Source organism: Epargyreus clarus, unplaced genomic scaffold (genome assembly GCF_041222505.1).
Source record: "Epargyreus clarus isolate Ecla_fem2 unplaced genomic scaffold, WU_Ecla_fem_2.2 ptg000003l, whole genome shotgun sequence".
Lineage (NCBI taxonomy): Eukaryota > Metazoa > Arthropoda > Insecta > Lepidoptera > Hesperiidae > Epargyreus > Epargyreus clarus.
Window position 1 is genome coordinate 15656282 of NW_027332211.1, and position 20281 is coordinate 15676562.

General features: G+C 32.7%; 3 protein-coding genes across 5 annotated transcripts in view; 2 read left to right on the forward strand and 1 right to left on the reverse strand.

Annotated features, from left to right (window-relative positions):
* LOC140755422 (protein scarlet) overlaps positions 1–7470 on the reverse strand; it is a 33428-nt gene extending 25958 nt beyond the window's left edge. The window contains exons 1-2 of one of the 3 annotated variants that reach the window (XM_073090652.1): positions 7369–7470; positions 849–1075 (exon numbers count right to left, since the gene is read on the reverse strand). In XM_073090652.1, the coding sequence (XP_072946753.1) occupies positions 849–1056 (208 nt within the window). In that variant the 5' untranslated portion in view covers positions 1057–1075; positions 7369–7470. Of the gene's footprint in view, positions 1–848; positions 1076–7070; positions 7318–7368 lie in introns of those variants that run through there. The other 2 variants (XM_073090631.1, XM_073090640.1) reach the window with 2 other exon arrangements.
* Positions 7471–9523: 2053 nt separating this feature from the next.
* On the forward strand, positions 9524–14556 carry LOC140755431 (uncharacterized). Its single transcript, XM_073090668.1, has 5 exons — positions 9524–10064; positions 10499–10768; positions 10861–11010; positions 13022–13148; positions 14261–14556. Exons 1-5 carry the CDS (start codon positions 9556–9558, stop codon positions 14390–14392), a joined length of 1188 nt encoding a protein of 395 aa, XP_072946769.1. The 5' UTR covers positions 9524–9555; the 3' UTR covers positions 14393–14556.
* Positions 14557–17878: 3322 nt separating this feature from the next.
* Sdc (Syndecan) overlaps positions 17879–20281 on the forward strand; it is a 318705-nt gene continuing 316302 nt past the window's right edge. The window contains exon 1 of the mRNA XM_073090696.1: positions 17879–18123. Within this exon, the coding sequence (XP_072946797.1) occupies positions 18058–18123 (66 nt within the window). The 5' untranslated portion in view covers positions 17879–18057. The remainder of the gene's footprint in view (positions 18124–20281) is intronic.

A 20281-nucleotide genomic window follows, 5' to 3' on the forward strand; every position in this document is an offset into this window, starting at 1 on the left:
GCATTCTCCCACAAGCAGTTCCAGTCTAAATTCGTATTTAAATAGGAAAAAATACATAATGTTGAACATAGTAGGTAGCGGGTACTTCTTCTTTATCGAAGTCGGTAAAAATAAAAAAAAATGTGGCGAAATAGCTTCCTTTATAGACATAATATTTTATATGAGGCGGATATATAATTCATTTACAAAGTACCTATATTTGAAAAGTAAACTAAAATTTTATTGTTATAAACACAATCTTAATGTTACTTATATGATAATTAGATACTTAACTATATATTAATTACTTATACGATAATTAAATATTTTAAGGCTACTTTTTCTTCAAGTTTTACACATTTAACGACACAATTAATTGAAACTATGAATACAAATGCGTTTTTTCTTGTAAAACAGCACAATCTTGTATCTATGGTATCATCACATATCTGTACAGGAAGTGTTAAGTGTCTTTACGTAGAAAAGTAATATGATCGTCTTATTAATTTATTCTACGATGGGTGTAAGTATCCCATCTTGGTTTATATGTCCAAACACCACTGTATGTTAAATATCTTTCAATACCTATTTCATGTTAATGTGTTGGTACACGGTAATCGTTAAAAATTCTTCGACTTATTTCAATGAAATTTTGTAATGTTCCACTTGATGGTAAGTGGTCAGAGCCCTTCATGGACATCTGTAGGTAATAATTTCCATATAGAACAAGGGTCCAATCTGATGCCGATCATACACGCGATACCACTCCTAAGGACTAAGATAGTCCTCTCATATGTAAGTCAGCTGGCATCTACATGCCACCGCAGAAACGAACTTGCACGGTAGAAATAGGTGTTATTGGATCTTACCTCCATGCAGGACCCTAACCTCTTCGTACGTGGGCGACCGCCACATGCTGGTCTGATGCTTCTTCCGCCTGTACACTGACAGGTCCTTCCACGACAGCGTGAGGTTTTCCGGCGTGTCCCCGAAGCCCGCCATCTCGTCGTCCTCCCAATTGACCACGGCTCCCGTCAGGACATTCCGGGTCGGCATCTTCAGGTTAAGATCCTTCATTTTGTTACGTCATTGGACACTGTGGACAAAAACACATTTCAACTATGTAAATAATCACAGAAAAATCACTGTTTATAAATGATTTATCTCAGTTATCCCATCTATTATTATTAGTGATTTTAGAACTGGAACAAATATTTAATTTACTTGGAAAATGCAATTGTTTTCAGAATCAAGATCCTGGATACAAATCAATAACACTCTGATTAACCAGTATTTAACCCATCATTTACAATGCAATTTTTATTGCTTGAAAACATAACACCTGCTATGAAAAAGTTTAGCACCTGTTCTTGATATTAACATAAAATTCCCATACAAATACCTAATCCACTATGTTTACATAATTTCATGTAATATTTTAAAATAATACATATTTTACAACCAGATTATTTGAGTATTGTCACGTTAACGATTATATTATTCGAAACCCACGATAGACTGTTCGCTTGGTATTTTCTATTCCTGATTTATGGAATAGAACGAAATATGTAGTCAAACTCTACTACTACTACTACTACTATTGCTACTACTATACTAAAATATAGAATACCTACTATCTATAAGTAAATTAGGTTTTTTGCTTTGTAGGTATTTAAATGTGTATACTAGATTCCTATTCATCTGTATACTTTTCCATAGTGATTCTTAATACAACACGAAGGTATGTTAAGTTCTTATAAGCCTTAATATTCAATGTCAACCTTCATATCAATTTCGGCCGTTTCAAATTTATATAAACCGTATCGTCATTATAGCTTTTGTTAAGTAAGTTTCTTAGTCCAAAATTTTAAGTGTGCAATGAAAAATATTATGTCTGAGTAAAACCTAGCTATCTGTCTTTGATATCTAATCTTTATTGCCTTAAACTGTAAAATAATAAATTTTGTTTAAATTATATACATCAAAAAGGCGGACATATATTTTTAGCTCTTTATATACCTGCTTTATTTACGACATGATGGAAACAGTACAAAAAAAAAGCTCCTTGATTAATAAAAAAAATATATTAGACTTAATGGACATATGAGTAGATAAGCTTTATCTTGGAGAATACAAAAAATAAATTTATACAATATAAGTTTTTTTATTATTGAAGGCTGGCGATATATCTTTGTTATCTTATCTATCGAAGCAAATTGGATTAAGATGTGAAATGGTAAATAATTGCTAGTAATTTGTTTAAATTACACTAAATTAAATTACATGCAGACAAAGGTGTTTCTGATCATTTGTAGCTTTTGGAAGTATCGGGTGACATTACCGATTAATTTAAAAATGAATTTCATAAAATATCCAAAAGCTTTCACCACAATCCTGAGGTATTTTTTATTCTTTGGCACGCCCTACAACCTATAGCCTTTGGGCTATAGCCTAAACGACTTTTAACATACTCGTATTAGATGTCGTTGGATTCGTCTAAATTGTGCAAGTGACATAAGTAGGCTACTTTACAGTATCTTCTCAGTTATTTATTTTTAAGCAGTCGGGGTTTTGATTTTATAATAATTACTTGTTTACTTTTACAGAAACTGTAAATTAAAATTATAATTTTCGAAACCAAAATAGGTCTTTAAAGCGGTTCGTGGAATTTTCTACATTTACGTAAAAACTGCAGTGAAACTTGCATACTTTGTAAAGGCAAAATATTTAGGTCTTATTTATTTATATAGGGTTGACCTTTATCTGTATATTTAGGTACATATCTTACCCAAACCGAGGTATTGATTGATTAAAAAGCCCTAGAAATATCAAACCTTTAAAACTTCGCAGGTAGTTACTTGTAGTATTCGGGTAGGTAGTTGCTATTACGTATATGACAAACTAAGAAAGTAATATCTGCTATGAAAGAATTTTGCGTAAGGGACGGAATAAGAATGTTGAAAGTAGATGACAGATATTCAACAACATTGATTGAAGGCGTGTGGTAAAATTCATAACACTGTCTATTAAAAATAAGACGTACACAAAATGGATGTGAAATCTTTCGTTTTGGATAATTAAAATGGCTATAAAAAGTATTTCCGATTTGTGACCTCTCTACGCATTACTATTACTACTCTCGCTTTTAATCTGCAATTGCCAACAAAGTAGCTCCTATTGAAAGAGCATGCTTAAGAAGTATCATGATTGAGCCCTTTTATATTAAGGACCATTCTTTCCGCCCGAATACGTAATGATAGAATTTAAAGAATTGTAAACTTGTAACAATTAGCGATCATTGTACTTTATTTATGACATTCTGTCTTATAAAATTGAATGAAATTGCAAAACTACTTACAAGGACTTAATAAAGTTAATAACAATAGTGTAATATGAGAAATATAAATTTATTGGAAGTATTTGTTAGACAGATATGATTAAGAAATTAATTCTATAAATAACACTATTCTCACACTGGGACTTTACGTCAGGTGTAACTTGAACACACATAAAGACGAGTAGGCCCTACATAGCCGTCCCCATATAGAACAGAAATCCAAATTTATAATTTAGTTAAGCTCTTTCATTTGTTTTGGAAACACAACGTTATCGACGTACCTATAATGATTTCCCTCTATCTCATTGTTTACGTACATAATTATGCGTCTTATTACAAACAAATTTCCAAGTTGTGGTGAGGCGAGGTCGAGCGACTTTTCACTGTCGGTAATGTAACATACCTAGAGCTGGTGTCGGCTTACAAATACTTTAAAGCAGTCTTTCTCAAAGTGTACGCTGAAGGCAGGGGAAAGAGAATGTCTTAAAGAAAATTGGGGTTGTTAAAGCTGGTTGTGAGAGATGTCCTCTTTCATTTACTATGTAGAAAAGAAATAAAAGAAAAAAGGTAGAAATAGGAGGACCTCTTTTTTGGTCACCTATTTCCAAATGACAGTACCTACTGTTACGAATTGTCCTGTTTGACAGTTTTGGGCACTTGAGTTTGGGGCAAGTTTGAGTATCTCTGCTCTAAGAGCTATGCAGCCTCCGAGACTTCTATAGGTATATAGGTATATATGTGCAAAGGTAGGTACCTTTGCATGTAACTTAATACTTAAAGTCGGAAATAAGTGCAATGTTCATTGAACATTATCATTATACCCACGGTGCTACTGTGAAGTAAATTTATGTAAACAGATTTACTTCTTTATATATTAGTACAATTCATTTAAAATTAAGGAATATATTTAATATAGTGAAAATGAACTTGGTTACAGCCGTAGGTTCTCGTACCTATAAAAATATCCATATGAGAGTATATATGAATTTATATGGATTCAAGTCAAGGTATATGCACTTACAAAAATTGAATTTCTTCAAACGCTTCCCAAAAATGTTACTTAAGTAAGTAAGTAAGGAATGAGCGCTTCGGGAGTCTGACAGCAAATTACACGGAGCTCGGATCTAGTTCAATATCCATTGATCCGAATTCCCATTCGATGAGATAAATACTTCCCGTTCTGACAAAACGACCTATTCCACAAATTAATGTAATTTTTACAATTTCATATTTTCACGTTCACTTTAAGACTGGAAAGGTGCTTTTTAAGTATAAGTATGTGAGTAAGTATAAGTAAGTGTGATTCAAATTTAAATCTTTATTACCGATGCATAAAATAATTAAGTTCCAACAATTGAAGTATTAGTTCGTGTATCCACACTGCTGGGGCATTGCAAATACCTAATAGCTTTATTTTATCATCGATTAATTTCAGTTACACTAATTACGAGTATTTCAGTTTCGATCAATTCTAGTCTAAGGGTAACAATTATCAATAATGATGTCAAAGTAATTTTAGTCTAGATTTTTATAATATTAACGCAGTTTTAAACACTAGTTTGAAGGGATAGCTACGCATTTGACATATCATCTGCAGTTCTTACCTACTTGGATTGAAAGCCCTATGGGAAAATGTGGGTCGACAATCAATCATACGAAATGCCATCTATTTGATAGTGTATTGCTAAACTTTACACGTTCCCTACTTATTAGGGTTCCGTACCTAAAGGATAAAAACGGAACCCTATTACTAAGACTTCGCTGTCTGTCCGTCAGTCCGTGTGTCACACGGCTCTGGAACCGTAATAGATAGACATTTGAAATTCTTACAGAGGATGCATAACGGTGGCCGCTATAACAACAAATTCTAAAAATAAAAAAAAGTTGAAAACAAAAAGGGATCCCCATACAACAAACTGCTATTCGATATTTTTCCAACTAACTTTTGAACCGTTAGAGGGAGACAGTTCAAATTTTCACATTGTGTATACTTTAATGGCTGCTGCAATATTAAATACTAGAAATTAAAAAAAATGAAAATGTTGGTTGTACGGAACCCTCCAGGTGCGGATTTTACTTGCACTTGGCGAATTATTTTAAATAATATATATTTATCAAACGGCTTCGATGAGAGACGGGTCTCCCGTGGCGCTATGGCCCAGGAGGTCGCTCACACGTGTTGTTTGAGGTCTACCTGTCTCGGCGTTCTATCAAGTGTCAAAATAAATATGTTAAATTATAATAAAATTATATTAATAAAAGGCGCCGAGAGTCCCTGGCGCCGTAGTGGCTGAGGCTGGCGCTGTCAATTGTTACGGAAAAAACCTACTGAATTAAATAAATTACTGAAAACATATTTGGTATTCAATTTGTATAATTATTATTTTATGTAATTGATGTTCATATTTTTTAAATATTATTTTGTAATTGAGTACCAGTAACAGTAACCAATATGAAACTATAATGTATATTTTTTGCTTGCATGCATGTACGAGCATGCATTCCACTTGGCGATAAGTGATCATTGTCGGCCATGGACACATGAAATTAACTTATTATAGAACACGTGTTTTATCTAAAGCTGACGTCCTCAAAACAAATCTAGAATGATATTTTGTGACTCTTCAACATAAAAAGCTGCTCCAAACATTAATCACATTTTTATATTCCACCTATATTCTCGTACGTCATATAATAACTTTAAAATAACTAAGGCTATTAAGCCGGAATACATCCTATACACTGATGTGGACCCCATATCCCATTTCTAAGGTTAGGATATGAGAGGTACATGTGCAATATAAGACTAGAGTTATACAAACGTATTTTATTCAAAGAAGGAGCTCCAGGAAAGAGCTCCAAAATATATTTATGTCAGTAAAAATAATAAAGCTAGGTACGATGTTTGAAATCAAAATTATCAGCTACATCACTATAACCATAGACGAAATAATTAATTCAATTTAAAAAGGTAACTAAAGTTGATTAGTAAGCCTTCGCTTGAAAAAGACACACATCTATTGAATGGGTATTGCACTTCACGTTCCTCCACATTTAAGTCATAAACCGGTTACCAATTTAACACTCGTTAGACTTTTATTTTATTTATTGGTAGGGCCTAAAGTTTAGATATTACTCGTATGATTGCAATACCTAATATCAATAAAATAATTAATGTAAATTAAAATAATATACTTACCTATTCATGCACTGACTGTAATGTCAGTTAAAACATATTTAGTTTTACCGTAGATATAATAAACGCCATAGATATAATTAACACTAACTATTTACATGTCGTGTATGAAGACGTGAAAGTGCACGTAATTAAAGCTATAATTAAAATAATTGTAATTTTTGTGTGATTGACTCTTTTATGTTGTCATTATTAGTTGTACGTATGTCATTAAAATTCTTATGACGTAATATTCTTAGGCTTGTTTTGAAAATATAAAAAGTAGGTACTAATTACTTAAAATAAAAAAATCCATAAAATAAACCATTATTTGATACTAATATTTCATTACACTTATAAAATAATTTAAATAAAACTAAGGAGCAGGCATTATAGTTAAAAAATACAAAAAAGCTTCAAACAAGCTTCTACACTCCATGAGTTTTTGTGTAGTCCGTAGAGCTACGAAAAATGAAGACACTTTATACATTAAGCTTATGAAATAAGCTTAAAAACTGTCTGTACAATATAATATAATTGAGTAAGAATAAAATCGCTATATGATTAAAATGAACTTACCATGAAAGTACTAAAAGTTTCACAACAATTAAGCAATCCACTGATCCACACTATGTAGCTGAAGATTGCCGTAACACTATGCGTCTTGTACCATCAAATTAGATAACACAAAACTACTGTAATAGATTCACAGATTAATTTTACTTCTCATAAACTTGGTTAAATTTTAAAAAATGGGACGCGCACGCAACAGGTCAACGGCTACGCGCGCTACCTACGAGTCTCTACGGCCGACTGAGTTATTGGTATTAAATTACAAATTAGGGTTTCTATTGGCCTGGAATAATAGCAACATTACCTTAATTGCGCTAAATCCCATTTTTTTAAGTATTTTATTGCATTTCTTAACTTCCCGCGTAAATCGAAGAAGATTTGAAAGTCGAATACTAAATTTAAAAATGTTGTCTGTGGTATGATTCCTCGCGTGTTGCACAAGGTTTTCGGCCGTGTATAATGAAATAGTAATTTGAGATTTAAACTTGTTTCTGATACAAATTCTTGAACTGAGATGTTTCATAACATTGGCTGCAATGCCAGCCCTTATAATGTCATTATAATTATTATTTCGTAATTAGATACCGTTAAGGCCGTGGAGGTAGCCACGTATATAGGATCTACATTCTTGAGATAGGTAATGATCTACCTTAATATCAGATAATAAATATTTTTTAAATAAAATATGTAATACTAAGTTAAGAGTAAATTATATAAGAATTTATGGGCTCTTTCCCATGCTCCTTCATTATTTCTGCCTTATAGAAGAATTAAATTAAACCAGGTAAGTAAACCCTTTCAAGAATAATATACTGCTTTGACTTAATTAAGATGATAAAGAGGTAAAAATCAATATTCTAACATATGTTTGACGTACCTAATTACATGTTTTGAATAATTTATAGTATGCCATTAGGATTTATATTTATATTAATGAATGAAATTATATTACCTTAAAATTGGCATTAAATAATTCAAATATTGTCCTTCCTAAAAAGTTAAATATAATATTATACTTGAAAAAGTGCGAGTCTCTAAATAGCATTTTTTTTCATGATTTACCTACTGAACGTTAGCGGATATGAATAAAATATATTAATTGTAGGATTGAAAGAAAAAAATCTCCCTGTAGTTCCGGGACCAGAATATCCCAGGTATCCCCTGCCTGTCGTAAGAGGCAACTAAAAGGGACATACGGGATTGCGGGGTGGCAAGAGTGGGAGCTCGAACCACCCGGCTAGCGACCCCGGGAAGGACGGCGGTATGTGTGGTCGCATACTGTCATGTACACCAGACGATGTGGCGAGCGTCATGCTGACCTAGGCGGAGCCCGACGGGGCAACGCGTTAAGGGGACTCCAGTTGCGTTCCTTTGAAGATCCCGAAGACATTTACGCAGCGCCTAGGACGGCCACCAGGGAGATTTTAGTGCGGTATCGGAAAAGTGCCGAGGGTTTCCCCCTGGAAAACAAAAAAGAAAGACTGAAAAAATTAGTTTTTCTTTTTCTATTTATGATAATATATGCTTAAGAATTTAAAATTATATAATGGATCCTCACCTCTTTCATGTGTACGTCCTTACTTCTTTAAAGGGTTATTTATTTAGTCTTCGTTTGTTAATTTATGAGCATGCTAGCGCCATCTAGTGAGCTATCTGTAAAGCCACCCATACCATGGGGAAGGCATTATAATACACTTATCCTCTACTAGATGTCACTAAAGTAGTGTAACATTAAATACATCTAATCTCAATGAAAACTGCACTAATAAAACATACATAATTGTATATATGGGAGTGGGAAACTACTTGTACTACTTGTGGTATTGTTTTTTTAAAGATTAAACAATAACACAAGTATTTTCTATAACTGTCTAAAAAGGTAAAAACTTAACAATCGTAGGAACTATATTAGATCCAAATAATATATATACCTAATCCATATTATGTAAGATACCGTGAAACATAATCTAATTTATTATTTTAAGTTACGCCTAATTGTATACAACTAAATTATGGATTCCAGTACAAAATAAAGTAATATACCTACGCCAAAATTTAAGTTAAATGTGAAGGTAAAAATAATTTAGCCGGTCTATTTTATTTATATTCACTTCACTTCATAAGCACTATCAGGAAAAATGATCAACTATTTTCATGACTTACACTTAAGTATATAATTAACGAACACCGTACCTACGTGATGAAAAGATTTTGTTCTATACAGATATCAAAACAATGTATAAATTTAACAACAAAACGGAAATCACATATTCAATTAACTTCAATCTTCATAATTTGGAAAAAGTGCTTCGTGGATTTTGAATGTTAAATTCATGTTTATTAATTCAATTAATCAAAGCTCTCTGAAAGAAACCTCATTATTTGAATAGTTCTTAAACGGTAGGCACTCAATTAAATATTGACGAAGTTATTAACTGTCAAAACGTAGTTTTTCAAATAATAGCAGCATTCATTTTTTTCTAAATGTGGAATGTCGATAATTTTGGAGTGCATCGCGTGCAACAAAACGTTGCAAAAAATTAATCACGACCCGCGAGAGGTGTCGCGAAAAATGGGGAAGATTACCAGCCGCCGGTCTCGGACACCTAATTGGTCGCTGGAAGAGAAGCAGTTTCTGTTGGAGTTAATTAGGGAACGTAAAGAAGTGGTCGTTACTAAGAGTAACAACGGCCCTAATCATTCGGAAGAAAAAGACGTTGCATGGAATGAGATATTATATCAATTAGCAGCTAGATTTGGCACTAAATTCTCTGGTTTTTCGATTAAGAAAGTTAAAACTCAATGGCAGAATATGAAACGTATAGCCCGTGAGGAGATAATACTCAATGGTGCGTCGCTACTGAAATGTACTAAGCAGTCGCAGGAGGTCTGTAACATTTTAGAATCTCAAAACGCCGCTGACTTGAAGCTGGAAAATGAAATTAATAATGAAACTACAATGCACACTGATGTCGAAATTAAGACAGAAACGATTGACGAGTAAGTGACAACTTCTTTTTATATTTCCTTTAATTCGTCAATGTTAAAATATTCAAGCTAAAATGTATTAAAATTTTGCAAATTCCTTTGTACAAATTACCTAGTACAAAGTATTCAAATAATGACCAAATGGTTTTAATTTCTATTAATTTCTTGCGTATCTATTCGTTTTTATTTTATGCTTAAAATTATAATAATGAGCATAAATGACTATAGAACTTTAATGTTGCATTAGTAGCTAACTATTATGAAATACTTACATTTTTAGCAATAATAATTAGTAAGTACTTAGCCATCAAAATATATGAGTTGGTGTTATATCTATTACCTACTATTAATAAATAGGCAATGCTTTTTAACATTAGTCATCAGAAACAATTTAATCTCTAAAAATTTAAGCATAAGTATCAGCTTTTATGATTATATTCTTTCAGAGATATAAATCAGACAAATGGCAGCAGCTCCTTCAACAGCAACATGGATACACAAGAAAATAGGTCCATTGAATCTAATACTCTGCGTTCCTCTGCATCATCAACCTCAATGCCCTTGGAAATCAATGAGACTGACATTCAGGATGAAGTCATCAACATTCAAGAAAATGATAATACTACAAAAAATGCATCCACATCCACTGACACTGAGTATGCCAATGAAATTTACAATTTAAGTAATTTTCATAGAGAATTCAGTGATTTCTTAAGGTGTTTATTTTGGAATATTCTCATTCATTTTAATTGTAAATTTAAATACACAATGTAAAACCGAAACTATAATTATATTTTTTTATTTACAGATATTCAGTTACAGAGAAAGAAATTAAAATGGAAGCACTGAAAGAAGAGAAACAAATTGTTAGGGCAATGAGAGAAACAGCAGAACTAAACAAGATAATAGCTGAGCAGAGACTTAAACATGTTCTTTGGATTAAGAAACAAGAAATGGCGTAAGTCTTTACTTCAGATATATGAAATATCGAAATAAGTTGTTTTTATTAGATTTATATCATAAGGCCATTTTAATTTTTGAATTTTCCCGCCGCATACTTGAGTTGATCATCAACATCTTAGCAGATTTCTTTATTGTCTATGAAAGGCTATGTTCAGAAAGTTAAAGAAATCCTACTTTCTGTTTAAATATCATCAATTTTATTACGATATTCATTATAATAATATACTATTTAAATTGAAAAATTCAATTTTATGATAGTATTGTAAAATGTATTTTTATTTTTATGTGGCAAGCATAGGCCAACTTGTCAATAACGTCAAAAATTTATTATCTTTTTGTAATGTCAAGATAATTTCAAGAAAGATTCTTCTCGAGTAATCATAAGATTTTTGCATTAGATATTTAAGCGCATTTATTTTTGGAATAGTCATGAGTTTCTTAGCTAGAACACGATCGTCATTAATGCCAGCGATTTGTAATATGAGGTGAGATTTCTGCTACCGGCTTGGGGAGATTACGCAATCCTATATGTAGTATATCTGGGCTGCCTTGCACACTTTAACGCTTTATTTGTGTTATGTAGAAGCAAATATTGTATTTACTTATAATATTTACATTGTATATTATGATTACCAATATATTTATGTATATACAACATTTGTATGTAGTTTCAATGCTTTAAACCCTTCATAGTATTTGCATAACCCCAGCTATCAGCTTACTAGATTTGAGCAGCGCAATTGTTTTATTTCAATCGAATAAAGTTATTGCAATAAACACCAATATACATTATTTATGTTAAATACAAAAAGTATACCACTTTACTAAGAAATTAATTTACTTTTACATACTAATTACTGAGAATGTTCAGTAATAGTGTAAAACCAAAACAATACACTGACTGACTGTTATGTCCTTTTGCTTGTTGGCCTAAATCCTTTATAGTTGGATCTAATTGCATATCAACATATGACCACATCTCTTTATCTTTAAAAAATAACTAAAACTTGGAATTTTCGTAGAAAATACTGTTAATGATTATTTAACATTATATTAGTTTTAAAAAAGGATGTCTCTATAATTAAATAAGTTATCATGATGAGCAGCAGCGGTGTAGCTTAAATAAGACATTTTATTGTTTTGGAAACAGTTTTCTATAATGCAAAATCATGTCAGAGTGGAATTTTCCACAATGTCTTCATTTATTTATATTAATGATTTTAAAAGTCCTATTAGTGGATATGTTGCACCATAAAAACATGATTTTGCAGAAGACGTACTTATGAACATCATAGACACTTGTCTAAAAATAGAGTACAAATAAGATTACTATGCTTGCCAAAAGTGATTCATATCAGTGATCTTGTGTTATTGATTCAATTTGCAGTCTCTATATATTTTTCATTGTTTGCCTTGCTTTGTGCTTTAATATTCATATAAGTATAGTAAGTATTGTTGTTAAATGTAAGTTATTTTATAATATTCAGCTTTGCATATAAATCATCCTTTTCATTTTACCCATTTATATATTGAACAGTTTTATATAAAGAAATATTATAAGTCATTATTATACCATCAAGACTTGACTGTATATCAAATTTACATTGAATCGGTTTCATCCATTTGGTGCGACGTCATTGTTAATCATTTGATTGCATGTTTACTGCAGGAAAACAATGTTTTTGTGGGCAAGAATTTTTATTTTTTACAATTTAAAAGATGTTTTTTGGTCTTTTTTATTAACCATACACTGAAATTATTTATATAGTCCACACCAAACTGCTAGTCCACTCTAAAGTTGTTGCGAGCAGGTGTAGTCATACAATTTGCTATGGCGACGTAATTCATTTCTATATTCAAAGCGGACTAGCAGTTTTACGCAGACTATACTACTATTTTTACTAATAAATATTGTTACACTGACACAATTTTGATATGTGTATATTGTATTTTTTACAGTCGTGCAATATATCATTTATTTATCGTCATGTGTTATTTTTTTCCAGAATGTATTCCGGAGAGCCAGGATCTGGTGCTGGTAAGGGCGGCGGTGGCGGTGGTGCCATCCGCGAGGCTGGTGGCGCCTTCGGCAAGATGGAAGCTGCTAGGGAAGATGAATACTTTTACAAGAAGGTTGGTCATATTTATAATATGCCTAATAATCAAGTGATAAGAAAATCAATAAAAAAATATTCAAATTGAAGCTCAGTTCAAATTAAGAAGTATTCTATAGCTAAAAATGCTCTTAAATGCATTAGTAGCCGCTATTAGCAACCCAATGTCTAAATATGCTAGCATCAGACAGACAGACACAGTCACTACTGAAAAATAGTCTTAAGTGATAGTAAGTGGTGTGACTTCTCTTACTTAATTTTCAAATTAGCATAAATTTTCATAGAGTTAAATAAAAAAATCTCAGTGGTAAAGACTGTTCAGGGCCTACCTTATTTTATTCTTCCTTAACTTAACACATAATTCATGCATTTCAATATTCAAATAATTGAACTTTCACATTTTAAATTTCTAAATAATACATTTTTAAATATACTTTAACAAATATTTCTATCAGATAATGTTGAAAAGAGCATAACATACATATAGGTACTTCATGTCATGTAAAAATAGAATTCCACACATGCTACAAGCCACTTAGTACCCTGATAATTTACAATGTTCTTGACTTATAATCGTAAAGGTGGAACACAAAGGTGTTCCAAGCCACACACACTACTACCACTGTTATTAATAATATTTTTTGTGAGACTAATTATTAGTGACCTCCAAAGATTTCAGCAATCACATATGTTTTTTTAATATGTGATTGAATTCAGTTAAACTTCTTGATTTATTCAACATATTATAATGTTTGTGGGCATTGATAATGACATAACAAGGTGAACTGTGTTATTTCCATTTAAAAAATTATTGCTATTTCATTTTATAAGGAAAAATTTCATTATTATTTATAACTGTAATTAGTATAAACTGAAAATGTACATAACATTAAACATTTTATACCTATACATATTTTCAAAGTTTTATATACTAAAGCTTCAATCAAATAGAACTTGATTGAAGTACTCAATTGAATTATATTTACAATTTTCTTTTAAATTTTTGTTTTTAGTAACATTATAATTTTTTCATAAAGTATATAGATACTACCGTAGTACTGAAATAAATATTGGTTACTTTATAAAATTTATTTAGTATTAGACAGTAAAATTATTGTATTTTCATTACAGCAAAAGGAGCAGCTTCAAAACATCAAGGGTCACTTGGACAAGGAGATCTCCTTCCACCAAGAGCAGATCAAACGCCACGAGGATGCGATCAGGCGCCACAAAGAACAGATGGCTGAGATGAATGAAAAGTGAATGTAATACATACTAGTAGTACACAAGCAAAGTAATATTACTTAAACATACAGTGAATAAGGCAAACTTATAAAATGTGTGATTATTTTTAATGTTGATTCATTTTTTTTCGCTTTTATTTTGTTTAGTCTCTAGTATTGGGAAATAAAAATACGAACAAGTAATGTCGTTTTATTTTAGTAACCTTTAGATTCTATTGCCTTGTGCACTCCTATTAGATGTCTAATTTATATACATTTGTTATTATTTGGATAGATTGATTATTATACAATCAATCTACCCAAAGTTTTATGGACAAAAGATCAAAACTGCCTTATATGATTTATTACCTCGTGATAGTCATAGATTAATAAAGATTACTCCTAACAAGAAAATGTACCCGGTTTTGAGAATTGAAATAGTTGCGTAAAAAAGTTTTGCCAAGTCTCCGTGCTAAAATGTTCCTAAAATATTTGAAATAATTATTTATTTATTATGTAAATAACGCAATATTAGTTATTTATTCGTAAATATTCTCTAAAAAAATTTTATTTGTCAAGAATTCAAAAAAATAACTTACTAATAAGCCATTTGTGGCTTCATTCAATTTCAAGGCGGCGAAGTATCTTTACTAGTAGAATCTATAATGTTACAGTTAAATGGGCCATGTTAGTTTAACATTATATAGTCTAAGCTAGAATTACAAGTACTACAGTACATTGTGCATTTAACTTTTACAACAAATATAAATGTTATACATAAAAAAAATCCACAATTCATATCGATCATGTGAATGTAAATTTAGCAATAACAATATCTTAGTAGTCGAAACCAGACGTGTGCATTTTAAGCATGCACTTATATAAGTTATAAAGTTATAAAACATTATTTTAATTTTGAAACTTCATAATTTTGGATGCATCCGTAAATATATGATTGCCATTTTATAATTGTGGAGTTATTAAAAAGAGTGAATCCAAAAATAGATGTCGCTGTATAATGTATATCCAAGTGGCGACATCTAGTTTTCTGTTCCAAATTCATAATAGTTTTCGTACATTTTGACAGACGAAGCTCCATTTCTCGTACAGATAATTAATAATTACTTTGATTAAATTATTTGTGTATATTTTTAGCTATAATTCTTTTCTTGTTAATTAGTTACAAAATTATTATCCTAGTTTTAAATAAATAAAACTTTGTTTGTGATCAAAAAATACTTTGATTAACCTGTTATTTTCTTGGCATGACAACAAAAACCTAGTCTTCCGCATTTTACTGTGCGTTTTAAAACTGGACGAAGAGAATGAAAAGGCGCAAAAATTACAATTTATTAATTATTTGCCTACGCCATAGAACTAATATATTACCTACGCAATGAAACATTTCTTCTATTTATGTTGCGTTAGTGCCTTTTACAACTTAATTTTTACTTTTAGAAATATGGATGTAATTTAAAATCATATATTTGCACTTTTAGAAGCAGCAAGATAATGAGCTTGAAAAATATCCGAGGAGACACCCTGGTAAACATTAAAACTGAAACTGATTTTTAACTTTAATATTAAGATAACAGGTACGTATAGTCCCCGTATTGGTACGTAAATAAAGTCTCTTTGTTTTACCCTAATGCAATATTTGTGCTTATTATTAACTTATTATAATGTAGCTTTACAATTTTATGCAATATACCTGAAATCCAATAGTGTTAAGAATGATATGCAAGGTCAAGAATAAAACGAGCCAATTCGTGGCTTGTGGAGACAGAGAGTGGCACTATAGTAGGTGATATATCATAAAAGGTAAACTATTTCGCCGGCCACCTGACGGTATGTGGTCACCGCCGCCCTTAGTCATAACAACTGCATGTAGTACAGACAGTCAACGTAAAGCACTCACAGATGCATTGCCACTTTTGTGGTCTTAGCATACTAAAATCGCCTCTTATGTAAATCAGGTGGCGGCCGGCACTAACACTCACTTGCCACTTGCTATTTTGAAATGAAAGACATGGAATATGAGGTAATTTTGTTTTCTGTATTCGGTAATATTATTTTCAATTTATGTTGATGTTTCTAAGTAAATTATTATTTTTGTAAATAAGCCGCGAATGAGCTATAAAAAATTACGCTTTGGGTACGGAACCCTAATAACTAGTTGCTTTTTGTGAAAAAGCCTATTTTCAGGAGTGCCTTTTTTTTGACAAGCAGAAATCCTTCAAAAGGTAACCGGTGACGTAGAAGCGACGCAAAGTTATACGAGATTCTTACCGTACTAAAACCTCCCTGGTGCTCGTCCTCGGCGTTTCGAGCACTCCAGGATATCCAAAGGAACGCAACCGCAGCTCTCGGCGCGCGTTGCCTGGCGGTGCTTCGCCCAGGTGAGCTTGGCGCTCGCTACACCGTTCGGTGTGTACGTGGTCACATGTACCGCCGTTCTCCTCGAAGTCGTGGCCACACTCTTGCTGCTCGAAACTCTGGAAACCCCCAATCAGTCGCCTTGCGACAGGCATGGAATATTTATGGGCTATTCTGGTCTCGGAACTGTACATTCTCGGTCTCGGTCTCGGGACATTTTCAAGAGTACTTGGTACTTCCCAGGTACCTCTACTCCTGAAAATGTGCCTGATTTAATGCTTATTCAACAGAATCATGAATGTTAACCAAATTCAAGGTTTTTTTTTATTTTGTCTGGCTTCGGCAATTTAGGTGTTGGTGCCCCTAGGTGAGACTGAAGACAAGTTTTTACATATATTTTTATATAATTAAATTTAATTACTTTATGCCCATGACCGGTAGATAATAGAAAGATTGCGTGCAAGCTCTTTACCTAATACGCGACTTATAACTTGCTGGCTTTTTATGATATCAGCGTTAGACCAAAATTTTGTATAAAACAACTAATGTCATGTAAGATACGCTTATGCCTATATTACCAAGAGAACTATTTTAATAAGAAATCAGGATGTCAGCGAATACTAATACTGATAGTCGTGCCTTATTCATTAGGTCAAAAACTTTTCGGGTACCTAATTTCTATGTTTGTATTTAATATTTATAGTGTGTTGTTATGCAATGTTGTCTACGAATATGATTGAACGTTGTGTATAATACGGCACCATTGTGGTGTAAAGCCCTTACTTCAAAGGCATATTACAGACGGTCGACGCCCCAGCAAATGAAATTATTTCTAGCCGGCCCTGTACAAATTTAGAACAACTGCGATCCTTACTGGTTGCAGAGTTGCAGTAGAGGCAATAATAAGGGCACCGACCGAAGCCGCTAATTAATGCGCGCGGTGCAAAGTGATGAGAAGTTAATTTCTGTTACGCGAGTACTAAACACAACAGTCTGTTCTACCGTTTGGTGAGAGCGAATGTAATAAATCGGAATGTGTAACGCGAAATAGAGCTTCATCGACCATCGGGCGACGACCGAAAGACGGCCCACATCAACGAAGTTAGCTGCGAGCATTGTGCGGGGCGCGCGCCTTCAACGCTCCGAAGCGAGCTCCAAGCGCCGCTCAGTTTACTACAAACTTAAATCGACGTCGCATGTCGGTTCGCGCATTATTGTGACCGTGTGTACAGTGTTAGTGAAATAACATAACACTAAATTGTTTTGTGCCGTGATATAGAAGTGAGGTGTAACACTGCTAGAGCGACGGGGCCTGTTTAATTTGTTGTGATGCAGTTAAGGATATACCTATGGCTGTCTTGTGTAGCCCTCGCAGGATACGTACGAGCGACAGAGGTAAGGGGGACCGTCTTTACACGCGGCATTTCGGCTTTTTGTTGAACCGGCAGACGGGTGCGACAGACCGGTATTGTAGTCTGCCGTGTCTCAAAACTACAGAAGTTGCATGAGAGTTCTTGCGTAACTTTCAATGTCAACAGTACGTCGGTCGGCTAGTGCAATCCAAAGTGTCCTGTAATGCCGAGAATGTAACGGCTAGAGTTACCTGCGTGTCGGAGGATTTAAATTGACCGTATTATTTATCGTCGCCTTGAACGTGCAGTAATCGGCAGGTAAACAATCGTTATCGGCGATCGCTTCCCATCGATTGGTTGTCTGTTATTTTTGTTACACGGCACGCTAGCTATCGTATCGTGTGTGCAGTGTAAACACGATTAGATCATGCACATGAATGGGAGCACGAGGCCGCGACGCCCACGGTAGGGAGAAAGCAAGACTGGTGGTAAACCCGTCAGGTCAAGCGCAGCTGTGTGGACCATGCACTGTTTGTACAGTAACACTCGTTTCATTTCATAATAAAACTATTCGTTCAATCTCCGTTTAACGTTTATTTCGAAAGTACGAGTAGTATGCGACTAGTCCAGAGATTTGTTTTATGCGGAAATCACTCTTATTGAGTAGATACTTCCCTACGTATTTACTACTTAGTTACTGATATACTTTATGTGGTATCATAAAAGATGAAGTCGGTTAAAAAGAAAAAGAAATTTCAAGATAAATATTGTGTTACATTATGCCTCGATAAGTTATCCTAAAAAGAACAGGATTTACTTAACATCAACAGATGATTATTTGAGCCACTGACCACGTGTTTCGAGTCCCAATAAAGGTCAAGCTTACCTAATATCACTCTGTAAACGAGTAACACATTTATGTAACTTTTGTTGCTCTCTTTGAACCTAACCTAATTAGTTGCCGTATCTCATTTGTACGGTCACGACTCACAGAAATGGGTCACGTGAAAGTTTGAGGAGTTCAATCAACGTTCATTTGTATTCTACAGTTGCCTACAAATAATGGCTGTAATGTATGATTTTCCTAAATTGTCTGTATTGTAAGAACATAAATACAGAATCGAAAACGAAAACTACGACGTTTTAAATTCGGTACGTAGAAAACGTAGCGAAATTTAAGTGTATCGCTATATAAAATGCTTTTAAAGTAGTAATAAATTTGTTCCATTTATTATATGTGGTAGATGTTCTATTTATTATAATTTATTTAATGAATAGCTACCCCATCAAAACATGTTTGGTACTAAGGTAGGCTGGATCGAGATTAGCACGCACTCTCAGACAAATGGACCCTCTTGAGATTATCTTTTATTTATAGATTAGGTTAGGTTAGTTCATTAAACGGATATAAATATATCCTGTGTCGGCTTTTTCGTAGATCCTAAATATTAAAAAAATATAAATATTTCATAAATTTATAGATATTTACATTTACTTTGAGGGTCAGTTACGTTCGAAAGTAGCATCTATCTGCTCTATGATTTAATATTTTGAATGTCTATTTTGATCACGGAAAACAGGTATCATAGTAGGATAAGGAGATTAAGCGTGAAATGCCACAAATTTTACGTAACACAAATTCTTCAGGCATATACGTATTATATTCTTATTGTTCTTATCTAGATGTTCTGTCAGATTGTTCTATCAGATGTAATAGATTTGTTAACAGAAAAATTCTTTTCTAAAATCTAAACTTTTTTCTTTTATGAAAATGTATAGAGCAAGCCAATAGTACATCGTAGTTGATATATAAGCTAGTCATTGATAAATTGGCAGTAGATGTAAATACATCCTAATAGTACCTACTCAATAAACTAAGACAAAACGGAACAGTAAAAACACTTATTGAATATCTTATACACACTAATCTTCAATTTACTCCAGTATTTATTAGAGTTTATACGTGCACACTACTACACACGTGCGTAGACTGCCTTAGGACAGATTACGTAAAAAAATGTATGTATTTTATACATATATATAAAATATTCAATAAGTTATTATTTATATGTATATTATACGAATAAATTCTACACACGTGTGCAGACAGCCTTAGGACATATTCCCTAGATAATTAATTTATCCTGACAACATTAGTTACGCATAGTCTATGTTATACCTTAACGTGATAAGCAATCAGC

What these genes read in the sequence shown, in the direction of transcription:
- LOC140755431 (XM_073090668.1), top strand. Translation starts at nt 9,556, where the DNA reads ATGTCGATAATTTTGGAGTGCATCGCGTGCAACAAAACGTTGCAAAAA. An exon ending in ATTAAGAAACAAGAAATGGC is followed by an intron (nt 11,011 to 13,021) that starts GTAAGTCTTTAC and finishes ATTTTTTTCCAG; the next exon opens with AATGTATTCCGGAGAGCCAG. An exon ending in ATGAATACTTTTACAAGAAG is followed by an intron (nt 13,149 to 14,260) that starts GTTGGTCATATT and finishes TTTTCATTACAG; the next exon opens with CAAAAGGAGCAGCTTCAAAA.